Below are 22,782 nucleotides of genomic sequence, written 5' to 3'. Positions count from 1 at the left end.
GGTATTGTGTCAAATAAGTAATTTTGGAAGAAAAGGGTTAGATAAGTTTCCTGCCTCACATCATACTTTTCCTCCCCACCTAATTCCAAATGAATTATAGAATTAAATATAAGAGAGTCAAAGTATAAGAAGTAGTGGCTACTTATACAATCTTGGGGTGGGGAAACAGTTTCCTAAGTACATCACATTATATTTTATTTATGAAAAAGGCTTTCTATGCTTAGTACTAAAGAAGTTACAAATCAATAGAGAAAAGATGAACACCAATAGATAGCTGGTGAAAGAAAAAGCAATATATGAAAGAGAAAAAGACAGCACAAAAAAATATTCAATATCAATGGGTAATCAAAGAAATGCAAACAAGATACCAATTCCTAACCACCAAATTGTTTGAAGGAAAAGCAGAAGGACAGGGAAGTGGGTAGAAATTTTGGTAAAGGAATATTCATACAAACCTTACAATAACTTAAGTATGCAAACAACTCAAATGTCCAGAACTTGTGATATGACTAAGTATATTATGAACAAAATAGGATTATTAGGTATGCAGAGGATAATTAATAACATGAAAAAAGCAGTTTATAAAACCACATGAATAATATTTCCATTAAAACTAAAAATTAAAAAAGGAAAAACCCTACCAATCAGCTATTTGGCGCTTCATTTTCCTTATCTGTAAAATAAGGGCAATAACACCTACCCCCTTGGAGTTATTGTGACGATTAAATTAATTAATACATGTAAAGCAACTGAAACTGGCACATAGAAAGTACTCAATAAATGCTAACTATTATCATTACACTGATGTAAAAAGCTGGGAAGATTTTACCTCCAAAACCTAAACAATAGTTAATGCTCTAGAACGGGACAAGTATAAATGGCTTTTATTTTCATTTTGCTTAAACTATACTTTCTAAAATGTCCAAAGCCAAAATATTAAGTATGCAAATATAAACTTATGCCCCCCAAAGGCAAACTTTTCGAAGCAGGACATCTAGATAGTCAACTCACAGTGAAAAATGAGTGCTATGTCAGGAAGATTCAAAGTACTCTGCTTGTATATAAATACCATATTTATACCACGGAGTGTCTACTGGTCAAAAATACACATCTTTGATATTCTGAACTGCACAAAGTATTGAGGACAGGCTTTTCACTTGAAGGACAAAAATTTAGATCACTGCACCTCATATTCTACACACACTTCGGATGGATTAAAGATCTAAATAGGAAAAATAAGGTTTTAAAGCTAATAGAAAAAAATACAGTTGTATATCTTTATAACCTCAGGCTAGGGAAGAATTTCTGAAAGATAACCCTAAAATCATGAATCACATGTCCATGAAAACTAATCAGGGAAAACCAATCATCTGATTATCTCAAAATTAAAAACTGAAGTGGCAATAGATACAAGGTGAAAGACAAGACATACTGGAGGAAGATATTAAGGAAGTATATAATAATAAATGCTCAGTATTCAGAATGAAGAACGCTTGTAAATTATTAAGGAAATGATAATGCAACAGGAAAACGGGCAAATGATCTGAACAGACCATTTATAGAAGAGGAACTCCAACTGGCCAGTTAACATAGAAAAAGGTGCTTAGCATCACCAGAGTCAAAAAAATACCCATTAGAACAACACCAAAGTATTTCTCACTCATCAGATTTGTAAGAATAAAAACTGCTGATGGGAGTGATAATTGTTTCAACCAATGAGAGGGTATACGACAATATCTAACTAAACCGAAAAGGCACATATGCACATATGAAAATGCGCTATGACCCAACAATTTGACTTCTAGGTACTCAAACCCTATAGAATCTCTAAAACATGCTCAAGAAGACTCACACAAGAATGATCATTACAACACTGTTTATAATAGGAAAAAATCAGAGGTAATCTAAATGTTCACGTACTAGGTAATGGCTACATAAAATATTCTGTATTTGTATGATGCAATACTGTAAAGAAAGAGGCTAAATCTATATATAACAACATATATAAATTTCAAAGTAATTTCGTTAAATAGATATAAAAAAGCAGGTTGTAGAACATTCTTATTATACAGTGTGATATGTCATTTAAATTTAAATATTCACCAAGGATACGTATATTAAAGGATACATAAGTAAGGGCTTAAAAAGAACTGGTACCTGAAGTCATAATAATGGATCCTCTGGGATGGAGGGGGACATGACAGACAGAATGGGCCTGGGGTAGTCACCATCTTAACCTTTTATTAACAAATGATTGAAAAGAAAATGTGAAAAAATAACGCCAATTCTCTAGTAGATGGGTAGTTGTTATATTATCTGTACCTTTAAAAAAATTTTTCCCCAAAATGTTAAGAAACCATTCTTTTCTAAGAATAGTACTTATAGTTTTATTACTGCATCACTTAAACATGTAGTCCTATATATATATATATATATATACACACACAAAATCTCATCATACCTGAAGAAACTTCATATAAAAAATTCACATGTAAAAAGATAAAACTATGGGACTTCCCTGGCAGTCCAGTGGTTAAGTCTCCACACTTCCAGTGCAGGGGGCACATATTCGATCCCTGGTTGGGAACTAAGAACCCACATACCGCATGGTGCGGCCACAAAAAAAGATAAAACTGCTAGAAATAAAATATGAATTTTTATGTAATCTGGGGGAAGAACATGAAATTCTTAAAATTGTGTAAGCATGACTTGAAACTACCCTAAAGCTGGCTAGATCAAACTACTAAAACAAACAAACAAATGTTATGTATGGCAAAATAAATCATAAATGAGGCTGAAAGAATAATAAACTGGTGGTAGTGGCGAAGCCTACTGTAACTCATTTGACAAAGCATGAATGAATTTCTAAGTAGAAAGAACTAAAGACAAAAACGAATCCTCAACGAAAATACAAAGATATAACATGAAGAAATACAAATGAGAACATGGGAAATGTTAGTGTTTAATGGTAATAGTAGAACTTCAAGCAGACTGGCAAAAAAGGACTACCCTAATGGAGTGAGGGTATGGAAAGTTTGTGAATGACTCTCTGAGATTGTCAACAATCACAACACGGCATTAATTGTATCTCTGTCGAAACATGCATACCTTTAAACCTATTATCCTCCTAAATGGGTATTTATCCTGAGGAAATAACTAGACAAACATGCAAATATACATTATAATGTTTAAACAGTGGTCTTCAACCTTGGGTACTTGTATTCCTGAATAGCTTAACAGGACAAGTGCTTAACGTATTCATTGGGCAATCAGAGAGCTGACCACAGTGCTTCAATTTCTGAGTTCTTTCTGAGAATGCCTTTGTGGCCCAGGCTTTGGGCTGGTTCTCAGGAATCACACCACTTTTTCTTTCCCCTTTCACAAGACAGAGAGGCATACCTTCTAACCATCCACCTCTTAATGTGGTACATTGCCCCAGGGTGAAAAAAAAACTTTGGGAGGCAGGGAGGCACACAGAATGCTGGTATCTGTGATAAAATGTGAATGCCTCTAATAAAAACCCAAATTTTTAGCTTTCATAAAATTACACTGATAGCTGATGACCATCAAAATAATTTCTGATGATGCCTTATTATGTGATTTTTGGTCAGTTAATTAAAAAGGAATGAAAATAACTGAGTGGCACTGTTGTAATACATCTTCCCTTCCCAGACTCCTAAAGGTATTTCTTATTACTTTTAATTTGCTATCATAAAGACTAATGAGTTTTCTCAATGTTTACCAAGTATAAAAACAAAAAGATTAGGAACAGAAATGATTCACTGTTTCAGTCCTGCAGTAAGTAGTACTGATCCAAAGTTGAATGAATGCATGGGGGAAAAAATCCCATCTAAATAAAGGACAGTCATTTTCAGTAAGTAAACATAAAAAGCAATTTTTAATCAAAATTTGTAACATTTGTTTTGGCTAATTATATTATTCTTATAACTATAAAAATAATTTAGAAGAAATGTTTACACTTTGAGATTTAATAAAAAGCTTAAAAATTCAATTTATATAAAAAAATTCAATCTATATAAACACTTCTGTTGCAGATAAGTATGATAGGCTGGTCAATAAAATGCTTGAAATATATATGATTAAAAGGTACCATCTTAAGATAAAATTCCATGGAAGTGAAACAAAAGAATTCAAGGCGGAAAAAAAAAAGATGTAAAATTTCTGCAATAATATTTACATTTCATTTGATACATTTAAGCTTGATTTAAAAGTTTTGTTTTTAAAATGCCAATATTTACAAAAAACCTCCAGAAATTACATGTTTTGCAATTATGATGAAAAATGGAGATATAAACTTAAACACATACAAGGAGATATATTGGTGGTTCAACATTTTGGGGGAGAGTATGCGAGCAAAAAAGTTTTGAAGACACTGACATAACAAATGTTTGAAAAGAGCTAGCTCATTAATAAGGAATGGTTAAATAAATAATGTATATTCATATACTGGAATATCAAGAAGGGTATGAAAAAGAATGATCTATATTCACTGATACTAAGATCTCCCCATATGGTTTCTAAAAAGTGCTTCTATTATTTTAAATTTACTATCATAAAGAGAACTGTGTTTTTGTTTTTAATAAGTAGGCTTTAACATTCTGGTTAAGGAAAAAAGTATACATCATCATGAAGGAGAAAAGATATCCACCAATCTCTTACAGTATCTCCAATTTTTAAGATTTCAAATCCTGGGATTAAAATGGAATAAACGAAGAGACAGAGGTAGTTTCTTTGGAAAAGTAATTTTCTTTGCAAAAACGGTAGAGGATTAAGAAATAGAAAAATGTTAGTTTTCTGAGATTCTCATACTGAACAGTTTATGACTATGGTTCTCCAATCTCCACATACTCCTGTTTTGTTAAAAATTTCCATTATATATTCGTCCTAGAAGTTAGAGAGAAGTACAGCATGGTTGGAGACTTTGCGTTAACCACAGTAATAAGAGTAGTAATAATTTATTGAGTGATGTGTGCCAGATGCTGTGTTAAGGGCTTTACATATATGAAATTAATCCTTACAATTGCCCTGTGAGATATCAGCCCCAATTTATCGACAAGGAAACTGAGGCACTGAGAGGTTCGATAACTCGACAGAGGTAATGCAGCTAGTAAATGACTGAACTGGATTTCAGACTCAAGTAAGTCTGATTTTAACACTCGTATTCTTGATTATTCTTCCAAACTTACTGAATATCTAAGGCACTGTGTTGGCTGTGTGTATGTGCAGGAGGGAGGAAACAATGAAGATCAAGGAAATTCATGGAATTTTCTATCTACTACTATCACATTTGAGAGTTAAGAACTATACGTAGCTTAGTGGAAAGGAATGGAGGGAGGTATCAGGAGAGGAAAAGAGAACTTGGTTGAGTGCTTACTACTGAATGGGTGCTTTAATCTTCTCAGCACCCGATGACACAGATGGTGCTACTGCCAATTTTATAAATGTGACATCTGGAGCTCAGAGCAGCTAATTTCTTCTAAGGTCAATATAACTGATGTGTGAGAGCAGGGGCTGTCCACACCAGCAGGCTCTTGTTAGGAAACTACCCGTGCATCACAGATAAATAAGCCTGTGAAAAGGAAGAGCTTTTTGGAAACCTAATACTACTTACAGTTGAGACATATTTCACATCTATAACAACATAGATAACTTGTATAAATTTACCACGGGTAAATTTGACAGTATTAACAGTTGTCAATAAATTAAACTTGAAGTTTAATTTATTGGAAAGGATAAATTTTAACCACCTATGTTTTCTTTTCTGGTATAAAGTAAACCTATTTATTGTAATAAACTTACTACAGGAAAAAAATAAAGTTTTACAGTTATTCAAAAGATTTATAAATATGTAAGTCTTTTACTCAGAAGAAAATTTATTGAAATCCTAACTTACTGTCAATTGGTAATGCCATTTCTAGGCATATGTCTAATATCTGTATTTCTCCCCCACTTAAAAAATTATACAATTATAAAGTTTTACTCTCAAGATGTGTAAAGCCTTTAGCAGAAGCAATGCCGACAGATGCCCTGCGGGAATATCAACCCCATCAGCACCCCCTGTCAACCTCCGCCCTCGCTGCATGCAGCTACTGTTCTAAGTGCTTTTATGAGGGTTTCTCAACAGCCATACCAGGCAAGTGATAGTAGTGCTATTATCCCCTTGTAACAGATGAGGAAACTGAAGGAAGTGGAGGATAAGATCACAAAGCTAGAAATCACACCATGCGATCTGATGGCAAAGCCGATATTCAGAAACACCTTATCCTTGGCAAAACAAATATCTCAACTAAGCAAGGATCAGTATTTTCTTATGTAAAATGTTCTGGAAATGCCTGTTCAAGGCTGAAGCTTGTAAAAACAACGCTCTTTTGCCTTGCTTACATCTGGTAACCTTGTGATCCTCAAACTCTCAGAGGATCTACGGGAAACAATCCCACAAACTGCAGTGGAGTCTGTTTCCCAAACACTTTCATCTGTTGAAGTAGCTTTCAGAGGCAGCCTGTCAATCTCATCCATCTTTCATGGCTGCTGCCATTGTCAATCAAATCCTCTCACGATAGGCCCCATTCTCTTTTCACACAATTTCATTTTGAGTGTTTTCCCGTAGAACTTTTCTTATTTTTAAGTCCACACATTCCACTGACAGCAATTACAAGACCTTCCCAGGAAAGAGCTGCTCTCGCCTGTTCTTACAGAGTCTCCTATGTCTTTACCTTTCATGGACACCATATTCCCCTATTGGGTAAGGGTGGCAATTCTCTGAAGATTTCTGTTTCTCTTTGAGTTGTTCTACCTCACTGTGCACACCAACCTCAATAGTCAGGCCTTTTAAATTTTGATTGTAAAGAGATTTGATGCCATTTCAAATGTTTTTTCCAATCATTAAAAAAAAAAACCCAACTGTAAAATTAGCATATCATAAAAATAAATGCCTACTTCTATGTAGATCATTTTATATACTGGAGATAAATCATCGTGGTACTGACAGAAACGGAAGTACTTAAATAATTTAATAATTCAATTAATTTTTCTCTTGTTAACATTCAAAGTAGAAACAACCAAATACTCTTTGCCTGGAGCTCTCAGCTTTCCCAGGGTGAGATCACTGTGCCCTGGCTTATTTCAGCCTGGTTTGGTGAAAGCTGGGAAGAGTTCTCTCTACGGTGGGACTCTGGAGGCTGCTGAGGCTCTGAGAGCGCTATCTCTCAGAAACCGACACCTGATGGTAGATACAGATTAGCCTCTTCACACTCTGTAAACTAACACAGGCACCTCTCCAATCTAAAAGCAAACATTCTTTGCACATTAGCAATAAGACACAATATGTAAAAGCTGAGCATAAAATATGTGGCTTGTTTTACATTATATATAAAAATGTCAGGTTATATCAATGAAGCTTTAAAATTTCAAAAACTTAACTTTTCTCATCAACTATACAATCAAGTTAAAAAGAGTACACATGCTCTATTTGCTTATAGAATGTTCCTCCTTTAACTCTACTTTATTGAAGATTAGAGAGAGAGAAAGAAAGAGAAAGAGAAGGCCTTCACAGCCTCCCATTTCCCCCTCCCTTTTAGCATCTTTCCTTAGGCCTGGGGCCTGGGTGGGGATGGGGCACTAACCCCACCTGGCACTAACCCACAGCTGAAGTTAAGCAGCCTACAGTTCTTCTAGCACTTCTCACCACAACTCTCTACAATCAGGTTTTTCTGCCCTCCACTCCAAAGAAATGGCTCTTTTCAAAGTCACAGTGAGTGACTTCTGTATTGCCAAATAAAATGCTGAATTCTCAGTCTTCGGTGCACAGACCTATGAGCAGCAATTTACATGAAGTCAATTCTCCCTCTTTGAGGCACTTTCTCCATTTGGACTCCGGGACCCAACTTGCTGCTTCTCCTTCCCCATGAACCATTTTTCCTGTGTCTCCTTGGTTTACTTTGCCTGAGCCTCTACATGCTTTTTCTCTTTTCTAAGTGATCGCAGTCAGACCCAGGACATAACTACCATCTATTATACATTGAGCATGCTCAAATTTGTATCTGCAGCCTGGATTTTGCTCTAAATGCCAGGCTCCTATATCTACTTGGCTACTCAACATCTCTACCCAATATCTAGCAGGTCTCTTAAAACTTACACGTCTAAAACCGAACTCTATTTCTCCCCATAATCTGTTCTCCCTGACGGTTCCCCGGCACAGGAAATTCAAACTCCATTCTTCTAGCTGCTCAGAGCAAAAATCACAATGTCTGCTCTGATTCTCAAAATCTCATGATTTTGTCATGCTTTATCATCTAACCCATCAACAGATCATGTTGGCGCTACCTTTAAAGTCTCCAGAACATTAGCAGTCCTCACTTCCTCCACCCCTTCTACCTACATCTAAGCCGTCCTCCACTCTCCCCTAAACTGTAGCAGGAGCCTCCCTGTTGGTTTGAATTTTCACCCTTTCCTCCTCACGGCATAATGAACCTTTTAAAACAATTCAGATAATACCACTCCTTTGCTCAAAACCTTCCAACAGTTGCCCATCTCATGTAGAGATAAAAATCCCATCCCTACCATTGCTGAAGGAGCTGCATGACCCACACTTGTATACCCTTGACCTCCCCTCCAACCAACCCTCCTCACCCTCATCCCACTTAGTGTCACCCACTTAGGACAAAACTGTTCTCAGCTCTGTTGTAAGAGTCTAACTCCAATTTCCTCTTGGCTTGCCTCTTTCTTTCACTTGATTCTCTGCTTAAATGTTACTCTATCAGAGAGGCCTCCTCCCTCCCAACATTCTCTTTCCCTTTTCCTGCTTTATATTTCTTAGCATCTGTCCCACGTGAAATATTTGTCTCTCTTCTGACAAGAATGCAGAGTAAATGAGAGAAGGGGCTTTGCTGATGCACTGCTGTATCTTCAGTGTTTAGGCCCACACCCTGAACTTAGAGGGGGCGGGTGGGTGGGAGGTGTGGCTTAATAAATATTTGTTGAAGGAATGAATAAATGACACAGCTGAGAGAGAGAGTGTTCAGGTCAATGATTACTTTCTTTCCTTACTTTGGTGCATGGTAAATAATCTCCATGAGAATACACTGCTGACAAGACAGTGGCAATTTCAAAGCAGAAACAAAAAGTATAGAAGAGGAACAAATAACTAGACTATGGTTCCTACTCAAGGATGGTATAAGAATCACCTAGAACATTTAAAAAATACACAGGCCTAAGCCTAGCCCCTGAAGCATCTGATTTAAGAAATGAAGGTTGGGCTTCCCTGGTGGCGCAGTGGTTGAGAGTCCGCCTGCCGATGCAGGGGACACGGGTTCGTGCCCCGGTCCGGGAGGATCCCACATGCCGCGGAGCGGCTGGGCCCGTGAGCCATGGCTGCTGAGCCTGCGCGTCTGGAGCCTGTACTCCGCAACGGGAGAGGCCACAACAGTGAGAGGCCCACGTACCGCAAAAAGGAAAAAAAAAAGAAATGAAGGTGGGGTCAGGGTAGCTGTATTTTTAAAAGTTCCCCAAGTGATTCTGATGTCCAATCCCGGTTAAAACCACTTATTCAAAGGAAGTGCCTCAAAAGGCATGTGGTACACTATGCAGTAAATAAAATAACACACATTTTTTTTTTTTCAAACCCACATACCTGACTGGGGACTCAAAAATATAGATGTTTTTTGTTTCTTTTGGTCTTCATGTAAAAGCACTGCCTAAAAAACGAAATAGACTGGTTTACAAAGTCGAAAGGAACAGCATCCGAAACAGCCTGAAAACTGTAACTAAATCCAAGGAGAGCTGAAATTAGGCATGTGGGTGGCAGAACTTTGCAAGTTAATCAACAAGCAAGACACATCTGCAGGACCCCTTAAAGCACACCCGGTGAGCTGGTGCACAGCAAGCTCATCACAACCTGTGCCTCGGGCAGAGCAGAGGAGCCACGAGGATGGAGACAGGGAGGGCCTGGGGCAGCCCAGCACCTCCGAGCACCTGGCACAGAGCTGCTAGCACTCAGTACGTGTTTGCAGGAGAGACAGAGGATGGAAGGGTTTCCTGCTCAGGCCTGAGCTAGGTTTACCTGAACAAATGTGCCAGTTGGTCTCAAAGGGCTAGGTGAAGAAGGGGATCCAAATACACAATCAGATTTAGACAGACCTGAGAAAGAAATCAGCACTTTTTGTTCCTACTTTAAATCCAAAGTAGTAGCCCTGTTTCAAACTTTCACAGAATGATTTTCTGTTGATATGACAGAAACTCTACTCAGTATACTGTGTGGACAAAATAATAACATATTGGAAGAAATGAGAGGGAGCAAGATAATTTTTAGACAGAAAGAAGCTGATTATTTTTAATTGCTCTTGGAGGAAATTCACCATACTCTAGCCCCACTCCTCCCCTTTTTATTTTACTTTTATATTATGACTACTTGATTTAATGTGAAAACACTGCAGTCTGAAGAAACCAAGATTCTAGTGCTTTCCGTAGCTTTGATAATACCCCATCCCTGCCCCAGGATATCCCATCTCTCTTTGATTTGCTACTGCCCCCTAGGCAGCCAGAATCACCACTCTAACTACTTTTTTTTTTTTTTAATTTTGGTCAGATCTTAGTTCCCCGACCACAGACTGGCCCACAGCAGTGAAAGTGCCCCGAGTCCTAACCACTGGATGGCCAGGGAATTCCCTGCTCTAACTATTTTGAGAGATTCACTAGCAGGCAACTTAAAACTTGCTACTAGCTAGAAAGAAGAGATCATCCAAGCTGCGGGAGGACAGGGGCATTCCTTCACCACTCTTGTACCGCAGAGGAACGCAATGCTCCTGCTCTGAGTAAACACAACACCTGAGTTTTCTGAAGGGTAGCCTACAAAAGGAATTTTGGTGAGACTATATTACATCTTATCTATACCGTTTATAGTTTCCTCATCTGTAAACTGGAGATATCAATAATACCACATTTAATGGGGCTGTGGTGAAAATGAGATGAAATTACCCGTCATAAGTGCTCAATGAATGTTAGCTATTGCTTTTAATTTCTTTTAAACATTTTACCTCTTATAATTATAAAAGAAGATCATTTTATTCTGGTATACATCCCTTGTTAGGGCAAAAAAGTTTGAATTTGAATTCCTTAGAAGGACAAGCTGAAGCTGTAACTTTCATAAACATTTAAGTCCTATTTTAAAATCAATAATGAAAACAATTTAAAAATATACTTCTTTTCATATAAAGCTCATTTAAAAAAAATAAGGATAGCTGATCTAAAAAGTTTCTACCTTAAGAAAAAGAGATACTATATTGCTGATATGATATCATAGAATGGAAGAGAGGTATTAGTGTTCCAGGAACAACAAGGACTAGAGTGAGTATTTTAAGGAAATTGTCAGTGCTGACATTTTTTTATGCTGCACATAAACATCATTTACAATCGAGGACAAGAACAGGGTTACCACTTTAATCAAAAACATTATTTCTCAGGGTTTCATTTCCATGCTAATCAAATTTCATCCACTTTCACAGGTTTGTTCTGAGAAAAGAAAGTGAGAGCGTATAAACTGCTTTGTAAACCATAACTTATCCCCCCACACACAAAGAACGCTTACTCTTAACAGTCTGTTAAAAAGATGCCCATAACGGACACTTCACCCATTTAATAGAAAAAGTGGATTAAGATCTGACAACTCAAAGGGGCAAGATCTGTGGATGATTTTCAACTATGGACTGATAGTATCAATATATTTTTCCTCATCATAAGAATAATCATGCTCACTGCAGAAAATTATTAAAATGATGAAATGCAAAGACAATCCGCTGCAGGTAGAGGCACCATTAACTGTGTAACCCTTCTACTTCTAGTCCCCTTTCTAGGCCTGTGCGCACATGTATTTAAACAACAATACAAGCGGCTCCTGCACGAACTGTATGGTGTCCTGAGATCACTCCCCCATGGCCCTGCAGCGCTTCCATTTCAAAAGTGCACACACTGAGTAGCAAAGCTCAAGTGGTAGCTTGTTTTCTGGTCACTTAGGTTACATTTTTTAGGTACTGGGGATTACCAGGTCTTCGATTCACTGATAATCTTATCAGAAAAGTCAACCAAATGACTCTGATAAGCCTCTCAAAAAACCAGCAATAAGTGTTCAAGACATAGAGAGGATCAGAAGTAAAGGCAGGAGAGGTGGGTTCACCTTCTTAAAAACAAAATCTTTTCCAGTAAATAGATCTGTTAAAGAAATAAATATAAATAAAATAGTTAAGAACTCTAAAAAAGAGATTTCCCTTGAGATGTGAGTGCGAACATCAAGGTGTGATGGGTGTGCATACCTGAAGAGCCTTTAAACTGTGGGCATTCCTTTTTAATATGCCCTTCTCTTCCACAAATAAAACAACGTTTTTCTCTTAAGTCTTTGTCGTCTTGTCTCTTCCATTTTTCCACTGGTGGCCTGAGAATTTTCTCTCTCCCCAGGTCAACAGCTGCTCTCACTGGCTTGGCTTTCTGAAGTGTGCACTGCATGGGCTTATCTTCTTTTGTTGATACCTCCCTCTCTGTGTACTTGTTTTGAATTTCTTTGTCTTCTTTGCTTCTTTTCTCTTTGTTCTCGGGGTATCTTTGGTTCAGTGTATCTTCCTGATCTCGCCGTCGCCTCACTCTGTAGAAGATATAATATTAGTAGGAAAAATCTGAACAAAAACCTAAATAAATTCCTAAGACCACTTCAGGTTTAGGAGACAACCAGATATAGGCGGCATCAGAGGGAAAAACAAGAATTTAACAATTTAAGTTCATCTTCTCTATTAAGAAGCAACCTCAGGGCTTAAGGGTGTAGTTTTTTTCATTTTCACAAGTACTCTAGTGCTGTAAAACCAGTTTTTGCAACTAGTGGAACTCCTTAATATAATACCTACTCTGATACTGATGCAATGAAACTCAAATTATCCTTGGAGTGATTTCTTAAACCTTTCTGGCCCATGAGCATTCTTTACCAGCACTGGAAACTTGAGACATGAAACTTTAGGTTCACAAGGAAACAATGGTTATTAGGAGATTTATGTTCTTAAACTGTCAAAATTATTTCTTCCTTGACCTACATGATCAGTGACTATTATCTGAATAAAAATAAAGTACTAAATAAGAGCCTTGAATTCCAGATGGTGACTTATTCTAAGTGGCAAGTTTTTAAATGAGAATATTATCGTCCAGTTAAAAATACCACCACCACCCCAAAATAAGAATGTGTCCCAAGCAAGCAACCTAACCTAACCTAACCCGCTCTGCGCTCCTGCAATCATTATCATAAGAAAGCATGGGGCCCAAACTGAGTAGGTCACCATAGCAATTATTAAGTACACCCCAGTTATTGTACACAGAAGTGTAATTGAGATCCTAAAAAAAAAAAAAACCCATTTTACTTTTCATTGACTGAAATGATTCTGAACTCCTCACTGCTGTAAAAGGGAAGAATTTCAGTTTCCTCTTTTGTTCTTATATCCCTGTTGGAGAGTGTGATAACCAAATGATCAAGTGATGATTAGGGCTGTGCCCCAAATTAGGAAAGGTGACGGGGCCTGGAAGACTGTCTCCTGTACACCCTAGTTAATCCTAGTCATCTGCACTTAAAGCCATGTTTTAAATCACTTCATTTTCATGGTAAAAAAAAGCTCAAATTTATCTGAGAACTGCTGGATTTAATACAAGTTTATTTTGTTACAAGAGAACCTCATTTAAAAACTGGTACAGCAAGAAAACAAAAACAAAACCACCCCTTTTGAATATCTGCTTACCTTCTCCTCATAGGACAGTCCTTCATGAAGTGTCCAATTTTCCCACAAATTCGGCAACATCTATCATTTGGGGCCAGCTCGCCTTCAGTTAGCACATCTGGATCAAAAAAGTACTCCTAGCAGAATATAAATACATAAAAATCTGAACTATTAATATGAGATCCAAACACAAAAACTAACCAATATCAATCAGGAATCTCACTGACATACCAACATCGATATATTAATTTTAATAGTTATTATTATATTGCTTAATTCCAAAATCAAAACCATTAAGAGGTCTAATTCAGGATAGGCTTACCTAAATTCATTTTTGTTTATTACTATTCGTCATGCAGGACACTGTTTAACCATAAAGGTAGCTTGTTCCCTTCCACACTTCTGAACAAAAGCATTACACATCCCTGTGAGTCAGCTTCCTAGGACTTGGGAGAAGCTGAGGCCAGGTACAAAGACTTCATTTTCTCATAAAATGAAAAGGCTAAAACCTAAAAAGAAAGAAGCTATGTGCTGTTGCTTTGTTGTGGCTTCTGAAGGAAAATATCAGAGGAAAGGAAAGACAATGGTCTGGACTCTAGCCTCTTTGCCACCAAAATTAAGGTGGGTACCAGCAGAAGTGGCACCACCTGGGAGCTTGTAGGACATACAGTCTTGGGCCCCACTCCAGACCTCCTGAATCAGAACCTACATTTTAACAAAATCCCCAGGTGATTTGTTTGAACAAGTCTCAAAAGCACTGGTGTAGAAGACCACCACAGCAGTATCTAGCAAAAAATAGATGTAGAGATGTAATCAAATGCTGAACATGCTTATACACCCAATAACTTAAGGTTCATTTAAAAAGTCTTTATTAAGAAAATTAATGCAGGAAAAAAACCCCTTTGTTTTTAACATAAAACTCTCTAGTTCCTAACCCCTTCCCGTTTTCTCTCACTGAAATGAATTTTTATAATGCAGTTTTGTTTTGTTTTTAATGAGTGTGGTTCCATAAAAACCTGATTATTAGGTTATATGAGAACAGACAGATCTTTAGCACAGGCAGCACTGACTCTCTCTTGTCCCATTAAGGGATTTATTACTCTTTGCAAGCAGACTGGAAAAATCTAGACGTCATATGAGGGGGTGGGGGATGTCCTTAGATATGTGCAAACTGGGTTTGCAGAGGCTGGTATGGAGCTGAATGCTTGGTGGAACAGCAGTGCCACCAATGTGTGTTACCGACGAAAAGCAGCAGCAACAAAATTATTAATTTTCCCACCCAAACTCCACTTCCGGCTATCTCTTCCTGTTCTCCTGATAAATGGCTTCAAAACAGGGATGTTTATTAAAAGGTTTTTATCTTGGCTAGACTCACCAAACTTCCAGAGTATTTAGATTACTATTGAAGTAATGTATACAAATTAGGTGCTTAAATGGCTTTTAGAATTGGTTTTTTGTATTTCCAAAACTTACCATTTTTGAGGGGTAGTCCTTTGGAAATCCTTTGACTGGAATACCAAATACTCTTCTCCCATTTATAAATGCTTTCATTATAAAATTTGTCACTAAGGAGAAAAGAGTAAAGGCTCAATTGGAGGGATTAAAAGTAAAAGAGATGGCATTAATATTTATAAACGAAGTAATAACTTACTTTTCCTTGATAATCCAGCTCCAAGATTATGATTCAAATCAAATGGATCTAAGTAAAGAAAATTAATGAAAACATAAAAAGATAATCAAATAGGAAATACCAGTATTCATACATTAAGTGAGGTCTATATAACAAGAAGAAAGTGTTACATATTATTAGTATTAAATGACTGCCTTTTTAATGAGTTTTAAGTCTATAATACAACTAAGTAATATATATATATATATATTCCTAAATATAAGGCAAGTTTTCCCACAAAAGTATCCATCAGAAAAGAGGGTATTGCTTTATATTTGAATCCTTAAAGAGTCCTTCATATTATGAGAAGGTGCTTCATTTTGAACAACAAAATACTGTTTGGAGAAGACGTATTAGTCTGATATTACCTAATCATGCTAGTTTTAGAGGCATATAGAAGTCACAAATATATTTAAAACATTTTAGTACTGAATGCTCCTGCTAATTAACAGCCTTTAAAACATCATTTTAGAAAATAATTTATCATGAAGCTCATAAAACATAAGATAAATGAAAACACACACAGACACACACACCTGTCCCAGTAGCATACCAATGGCTATCTGGATCTCCATTTCCAGTAAAAGCTTTATATAAAGACTCCTGGGACTTCCCTGGTGGTGCAGTGGTTAGGAATCTGCCTGCCAATGCAGGGGACACGGGTTCAATCCCTGGTCCGGGAAGATCCCACATGCTGAGGAGCAACTAAACCCGTGCACCACAACTACTAAGCCTGTGCTCTACAGCCCGAGAGCCACAACTACTGAAGCCCACGTGCCTATAGCCTATGCTCCGCAATAAGAGAAGCCACTGCAATGAAAAGCCCGTACACCTCAACGAAGAGTAGCCCCCGCTCGCCACAATTAAAGCCTGCATGCGCAACGAAGACCCAATGCAGCCAAAAAAAAGACTCCTGTATGATTTTTTTTTTTAATCAAATGGCTTGTGTTAGAATTTTATTTATTCATTTATTTATTTATTTATTGGCTGTGTTGGGTCTTTGTTGCTGTGCGCAGACTTTCTCTAGTTGTGGCGAGCGGAGGCTACTCTTCGTTTCAGTGCACGGACTTCTCTTTGCGGTGGCTTCTCTTTGTTGCGGAGCATGGGCTCTAGGTGTGTGGGCTTCAGTAGCTGTGGCGCATGGGCTTAGTTGCTCCGCGGCATGTGGGATCTTCCCTGACCAGGGCTCAAAACTGTGTCCCCTGCATTGGCAGGTGGATTCTTAACCACTGCGCCACCAGGGAAGTCCCTCCCACGTGATCTGAAATGTCTGCATCTCAAATATCTTAGATAGGTATATAAACATGATGTATCTGAAATATTATTTGTTAGATGATCCAAAAAGTGGTAGAAATGATGAAAAAAATGCTGATGTCAAAGATGTATGTGAGATCTGAATAAACTGGTTCATGAAATAAATTCAGGTAAAGCACTATTTCTAAGTCAAAATACTATTTTATATTGGATTTAAAATAAAAATATACAGAATAATTCACAATTTAAACATTATGTATAGATATTTAATTATTTCCAATAAATGTCCAGAAACATATTCAAGAAAGCAAAGGAAAAAATAAACCCAAAACCTTTTTTGGTGATCAACTCATTAAGAAAATGGAGGATGTATATGGTACATACAAAAGGAGTAAAGGGGGCTTCCCTGGTGGCACAGTGGTTGAGAGTCCGCCTGCCGATGCAGGGGATACGGGTTTGTGCCCCGGTCAGGGAGGATCCCACATGCCACGGAGCGGCTGGGCCCGTGAGCCATGGCCGCTGAGCCTGCGCGTCCGGAGCCTGTGCTCCGCAACGGGAGAGGCCACAACAGTGAGAGGCCCGCGTACCACAAAAAAAAAAAGAAAAAAAAAGAGTAACGAAGTAAAAAGAGGCATTCCTTCTGGTTGTCTGTTATGCTTCTAATGTATAATAACTGGGGTATACCATTTGGGATTTAGACCCACTAAGAGTTTACTGGCGTATAGGACCCTTTACTCAGTATAACCCTGTACTAATAACTGCTATGAGAAGGTTACCTTTCTAGTAGGTTTGGTCATGCTTTCTTCTGGTGATTTTTATGTGTGTGCTATGTGGAAGTATTTTTGGTTGTTTGCTTGGTGTAGCAGAGATACTACGATATTAGCTATCAGACAGACACTACAAACTACCACCACTGAAATTTCTCAGTTCTAGAATAACTAGTTAAAAGTCTTCCTTCTAATATAGCCTATTACTAATGGCTCGTTTGTAAATAATGTAAAGTTAAAAGCAAAAGATAATGAGGCTTCAAAAAATTAAGAAAAAAATATTAATAATTGGCAGACCATAAGAACCCACTCTGATAGCGGAAAGGTTTAAGACGAAGTTCTATGTTTTTGACATATCAGATACCAAAAAGTTAAAACTGTATCTATAACTCATTGTCATCTGAATTTAATTTTACAAATGTTCACAGTATTTTAATACTGTCAATAAGCAGAAGTAATGATAAAAGCATAACCTAAAGTAATACATTATTTAGGTGATATGATTATATTAAAAATAAATTTAAAAAGACCCAAATCAACAAAATATTTAAGCCATTTCTCAATTCATTTTTAAACATTTAAACTCCATTTTGTCTTTAAAATTAAAAATCCCACAAATTTATCATTTGTGGAATGTGTGGAATTCCACATTTATCATATGTGGAATCTAAAAAATAAAACAAACAAATGAATGTAATGAAACAGAAACAGACTCACAGATATAGAGAACAAACTAGTGGTTACCAGTAGGGAAAGGGAAATGGGGAGGGGCGAGATAGGGGTATGGGATTAAGAGACACAAACTACTATATATCAAATAGATAAGCAACAAGAATATACTGTACAGCACAGGGAATATAGCCAATATTTTATAATAACTTTAAATGGAGAATAATCTATAAAAATATCGAATCACTATTTTATACACAGGAAGCTAATATAATATTGTAAAACAAGTACACAACAATTAAAAAAAAACCAGTACTGAGCAACCACTGAAAATAATTTGGTGAATATATAAATATATATATAGTTAATAAAAAATCTACAAAGATAGAAACAAAAATCTCCCAAAGTGGAAATAAACAATCAAATATCAATACAAACACAATGGCCCACGGATCTTAGCATTCAAGGAAGTCTTCAGCACAGGCGAAATAAATGGCAAATTTTATATCTAACTACTTATAGGTAAACTTCTCCATCAATAAACAGCAAATAAGGACCTTGAAAACTGACTTTCGGAGGTACTCTTCAAACCCTCACTTAGGAAGGTTTTAAAAGTCTCACTATTTTGAAGCTGGCTTACCTCTATAGCAACCTTATTCTCCAGTACCTGTTAAACACAGGTAAAGGGCTTGTCATGGTGAACAAAGACTTTTGGATTTGTGAGAGACCCCATGGGAGGGCATCAGCCATTTAAAAATAAATCTTTAAGTTGGAAACAGACAAGTCTGCCTGATGTGGACAGTAACGGGATGGCTGCAAGGCGCACCCCGATCAGTGGCTCATGGCTGCTCTGGGAGAGCTCTGCAAGGATGAAGAACACCCTCACAGTTCAATCTCTATATTCTATTCAGTTTTAAGTTTGATTTTATTTGTACCTTCAATAACAATGTATTTTGATGTCCACTGTTTCTTAAAAGTTGTAAGCAGACTTTTTCTCCTGATGCTAATAACATGTTCTTTAAAATCAAATTCCTCTGTGTAGAAACGAAGAAGTCCCAACCATAGCTGCCCAACAGATTCTGTATTTTTTCCATATTCTGGCCAATAGGTGGGCTAGAAATAGAAGGAACAAGAGATATCATGCTCTATAGTAAAGTGTTAATATCAATAGTCATTTGTATCTTAGGGAGTAAATCTGGGTTTATTTTAATTAACTAGAGTTTAAATACATAAAAATATAATTATATAACTTTTCTTTTATATTTTAAAATATCATTTACATGAGTTTATTAATCTCTACCCTATGACTTGGAGACAGAAAGAGCTCAGGGTTTTAAATGCCAAACCTCAGAATGCATGTTTGTGGAAGAATCTGGAAATAAATTTTAAGAGCCTTGGTGACACCTGGTTATTATATCTCTGTAACTGAGAGTCTTTCCAAATTCTCTGTAGGAAACCATAGAGCAAATATTTGTTCATTTGGAATAAAGTTACTTGACCATTTGGAATTATTGGGCATTAAAGAAATCCTGAATATAGTCCCTAGAAACTCACCTGGCTTAAAAAAAATGTTTTCAACTTCAAAGGAATCATCTGTATGTGCTATTTTTTTTTTACTGTCATAATATAAATAAATATTACAAGTGATAATATAGTTGTTGACCATCTACACTACAGCATAGGATAGGTAACTTTCAGTCAAGGATGTAAAAATTCTTTACTATTAAAATACGTACCAGTTCATCTATTTGATCAAAAAAATAAATATTCCAGCCATCAACAAATATTTCAGGTTTCTTTTCACCTTTGTATATCTGAAATTAATTTTTAAACTATTAGTATGGATTACAAACTTAATGCATTGATAAAAAAACTTGTAGGAAAATAGTAAAAATTTTAACTACAGAACCACAGAATTTTAGAGAAGGAAGAGGGCTCAAAGATCACCCAGCTCTACAGATGAGAAATACAATTTCTTTTACTAATACCTCTTGAAGGACAGGAATGACTGGTGGGTTCCTCTGCTGGAGAAAATATAGCACCATAAGTGTGTATGCATATGACGATAAGCTGCCTCTAGAAGCATCGCCAATATCGCACATCTGGGGGGAAGGAAAAGGAGGAACAAAGGAAAGACCACCAATGTCTTCTGCTACACTTGCATCTATTCTATTGTCACTAAGAATAAGGTGCTTCTACAGGGCACTAATATAAAAATTACATTTTCAAATGCTAAAATATGCCAACAAAACCAAATAAGACCAACCAAATAAATAAATAAAAATCAAAGCAAAACAAACCCCAACAAAGCTGTGGAACTATCAGCCAGAAGCAATATTAGGTTACCACGTAAAATTTAAGCAACAAAATTTTAGCTTGCTGAGTAGGGCTTCTCAAATAGTTAAAAGAAGCATTTGACATGGCTATGGTTCTTTAAAAATACACACTTATCTTTTCTTTTTCTTTTTTTAATTGAAGTATAGTTGATTTACAATATTATATTAGTTCCAGGTGTACAACATAGTGATACAATATTTTTATAGACTATAGTCCGTTTAAAGTTATAACAAAGTAGGGAATTCCTTGGAGGTCCAGTGGTCAGGACTCTGCACTCTCATTGACGAGGGCCCGGGTTCAATCCCTGGTCAGGGAACTAAAATCCCACAAGACGTGCGGTGAGGCCAAAAAAAGTTTTTGCAAAATAATGGCCATATTCTCTGTGCTGTACAATATATCCTTGTTGCTTATTTACTTTATACATAGTACTTTGTGTCTCTTAATCCCATAATACCCCTATCGCTCCACTTCCTCTTCCCACTGGTAATGACTAGTTTGTTTTCTATATCACTGAGTCTGTTTCTGTTATGGACTTATGTTTTCAACAAGGTTGAAGATGTAATGAAATTTCCTGATAAATCACAAGAGGAAGCATACTCACCTTTGTAAATACTTTCATGGTATAGCACAAATATTTCACTCTGGGATCAATGGCTGAATAAGCAGATAAGAGCCTTGTGTTATGAAGGGCCTGTTAAAAGGGAAATTACACTATAAGTCTACCAGTTAGAAGAAAAAGTTTTAAGATGGAATATTCTGAAAAGGTTTACACTGTAATTCATTTTAGGATGAAGACATTTAGGCTGAAACTAATATTTTTCCCCTGAAGACAAACTTCATTAACTTACTAGATAAGAATTATAAGTGACATCTGATCTCAGGCCTCCTTAGTCTAAACATTCCTAGAAAATATAGGCTATTAAAATAATCAGTTCCATTTAAGTCAATGTAAGATCTGCACCCCCCACTTCCTGCCCATTATTCAAATTAAATGTCCTTAGGGGCCAGAGAGGTCCCATAAAGCCCTGAAATAAACCAGGTATGAGACCAAAGACACACACACACACAAACACACACACACACATACACGCTCCAAAATTAAAACAAAGTTCAAGCCAAACAAAAAGCACTTGCCACTCTGACCTCATTTTAAATGAATACTAATATTAACTCAATTCTATGTTATATCCCCAGCCTCAGAACACTGCCAGGCACTTAGCAAGCACTCATAAATAACTACTGAAAGAATGAACTGGATGAAATGAATGGTTTAATTTTACTGAAAGATTGTGTAAATTAAGAGATACTTGCTCCCCTTCATCTCCATAAAGAAAAAGTCTAAAGAAAATCTTACCAATGTGTTATACAAACTGATGTCCACTTCCAGACCACTTCTCAAATGGAAGAACTTTACAATTGGCACCTTTGCTGTTGTAATAGGCAAGATGTTTCTCAGCCCTAGGTTGGGAAATAAGATAGTGTCATTAAATACAGCAGCAGGGGATATAAGTTGCTCTTATGTTAATGTGAGTCACTAAGACTAGTCAAAGAATTCTCTGTTATTAACAAACATCTGGGAAGACTCTTCTGGCAAAGTTTACATTTGTTAAACACATCAATATCTGAAGTACAAGAATGAACAAGGCAGCCACTGCTCTTCAGGAACTCAATGGATCATGTGCATGTGTATAGGGCTGTCAGTCTGATAAACATCACAAAAGAGGAAACTACTACAGAATCTGGACTATGTGGGCCCTACCTATTCTCTCCAAATGACTACACATATAATATGGAGAAAAGCCCATAGGGGTAATCATCAGAATCCTCAAAACAAAAATTACTCATCCTGGAGCTAGAAGCTATGTCAGTAAAAGAAAGGAATCGACTTCAACAGAGAAGTAAATTGCTTGAGCTAGGCTTTGAAAAAGAACAGGCAAAAAAAGAGAAGGCTGACGGGATTTACCAGGCAAGGAAAACTGCACAGGGGAAGGGTAGATGCCTGAAGCAGAACGGCATGTTCAGGGAACTTCCATGGAATCGTTCAGGCTACAGAGTGGACTTGAGGGAAAGAAATAATGAGTAATAGGAGATGTGGTAAAAACTGGGAGGAGTCCAAATAGGGAACATATACATCCTTAGAGGCAAAGAAATGCCAATGCACTGGTGTAAGTTGGGGAGAATCACTGACCACATCTATTTAAACAAGGTCCCTGGCAATGGATAGACTGGAGGCACCCAGAAGAGAGACTAAGTGACCATTATAAAAACTGACCCAGGGCTTCCCTGGTGGCGCAGTGGTTGAGAGTCCGCCTGCCTATGCAGGGGA

The 22,782-nt window shown here is 36.9% G+C and overlaps 1 protein-coding gene across 14 annotated transcripts in view; it reads right to left on the bottom strand.

The window, feature by feature from the left end:
* TUT7 (terminal uridylyl transferase 7) overlaps positions 1-22,782 on the bottom strand; it is a 72,242-nt gene that overhangs the window by 6,486 nt on the left and 42,974 nt on the right. For 3 of the 14 annotated variants that reach the window (XM_019940393.3, XM_019940392.3, XM_019940395.3), the window contains exons 18-28: positions 21,811-21,914; positions 21,058-21,147; positions 20,108-20,221; positions 19,856-19,933; positions 19,055-19,232; positions 15,412-15,459; positions 15,234-15,325; positions 13,782-13,897; positions 12,324-12,649; positions 10,079-10,155; positions 9,650-9,713 (exon numbers count right to left, since the gene is read on the bottom strand). In XM_019940393.3, the coding sequence (XP_019795952.1) occupies positions 9,650-9,713; positions 10,079-10,155; positions 12,324-12,649; positions 13,782-13,897; positions 15,234-15,325; positions 15,412-15,459; positions 19,055-19,232; positions 19,856-19,933; positions 20,108-20,221; positions 21,058-21,147; positions 21,811-21,914 (1,287 nt within the window). The other 11 variants (XR_012332462.1, XM_033857872.2, XR_012332463.1 and 8 more) reach the window with 11 other exon arrangements.

The sequence above is a fragment of the Tursiops truncatus genome, chromosome 6 (assembly GCF_011762595.2).
Source record: "Tursiops truncatus isolate mTurTru1 chromosome 6, mTurTru1.mat.Y, whole genome shotgun sequence".
In the NCBI taxonomy this organism is placed as follows: Eukaryota; Metazoa; Chordata; class Mammalia; order Artiodactyla; family Delphinidae; genus Tursiops; species Tursiops truncatus.
Note: the sequence above shows the minus strand (reverse complement) of the source record. Positions and strands in the feature narration are given on the sequence as shown.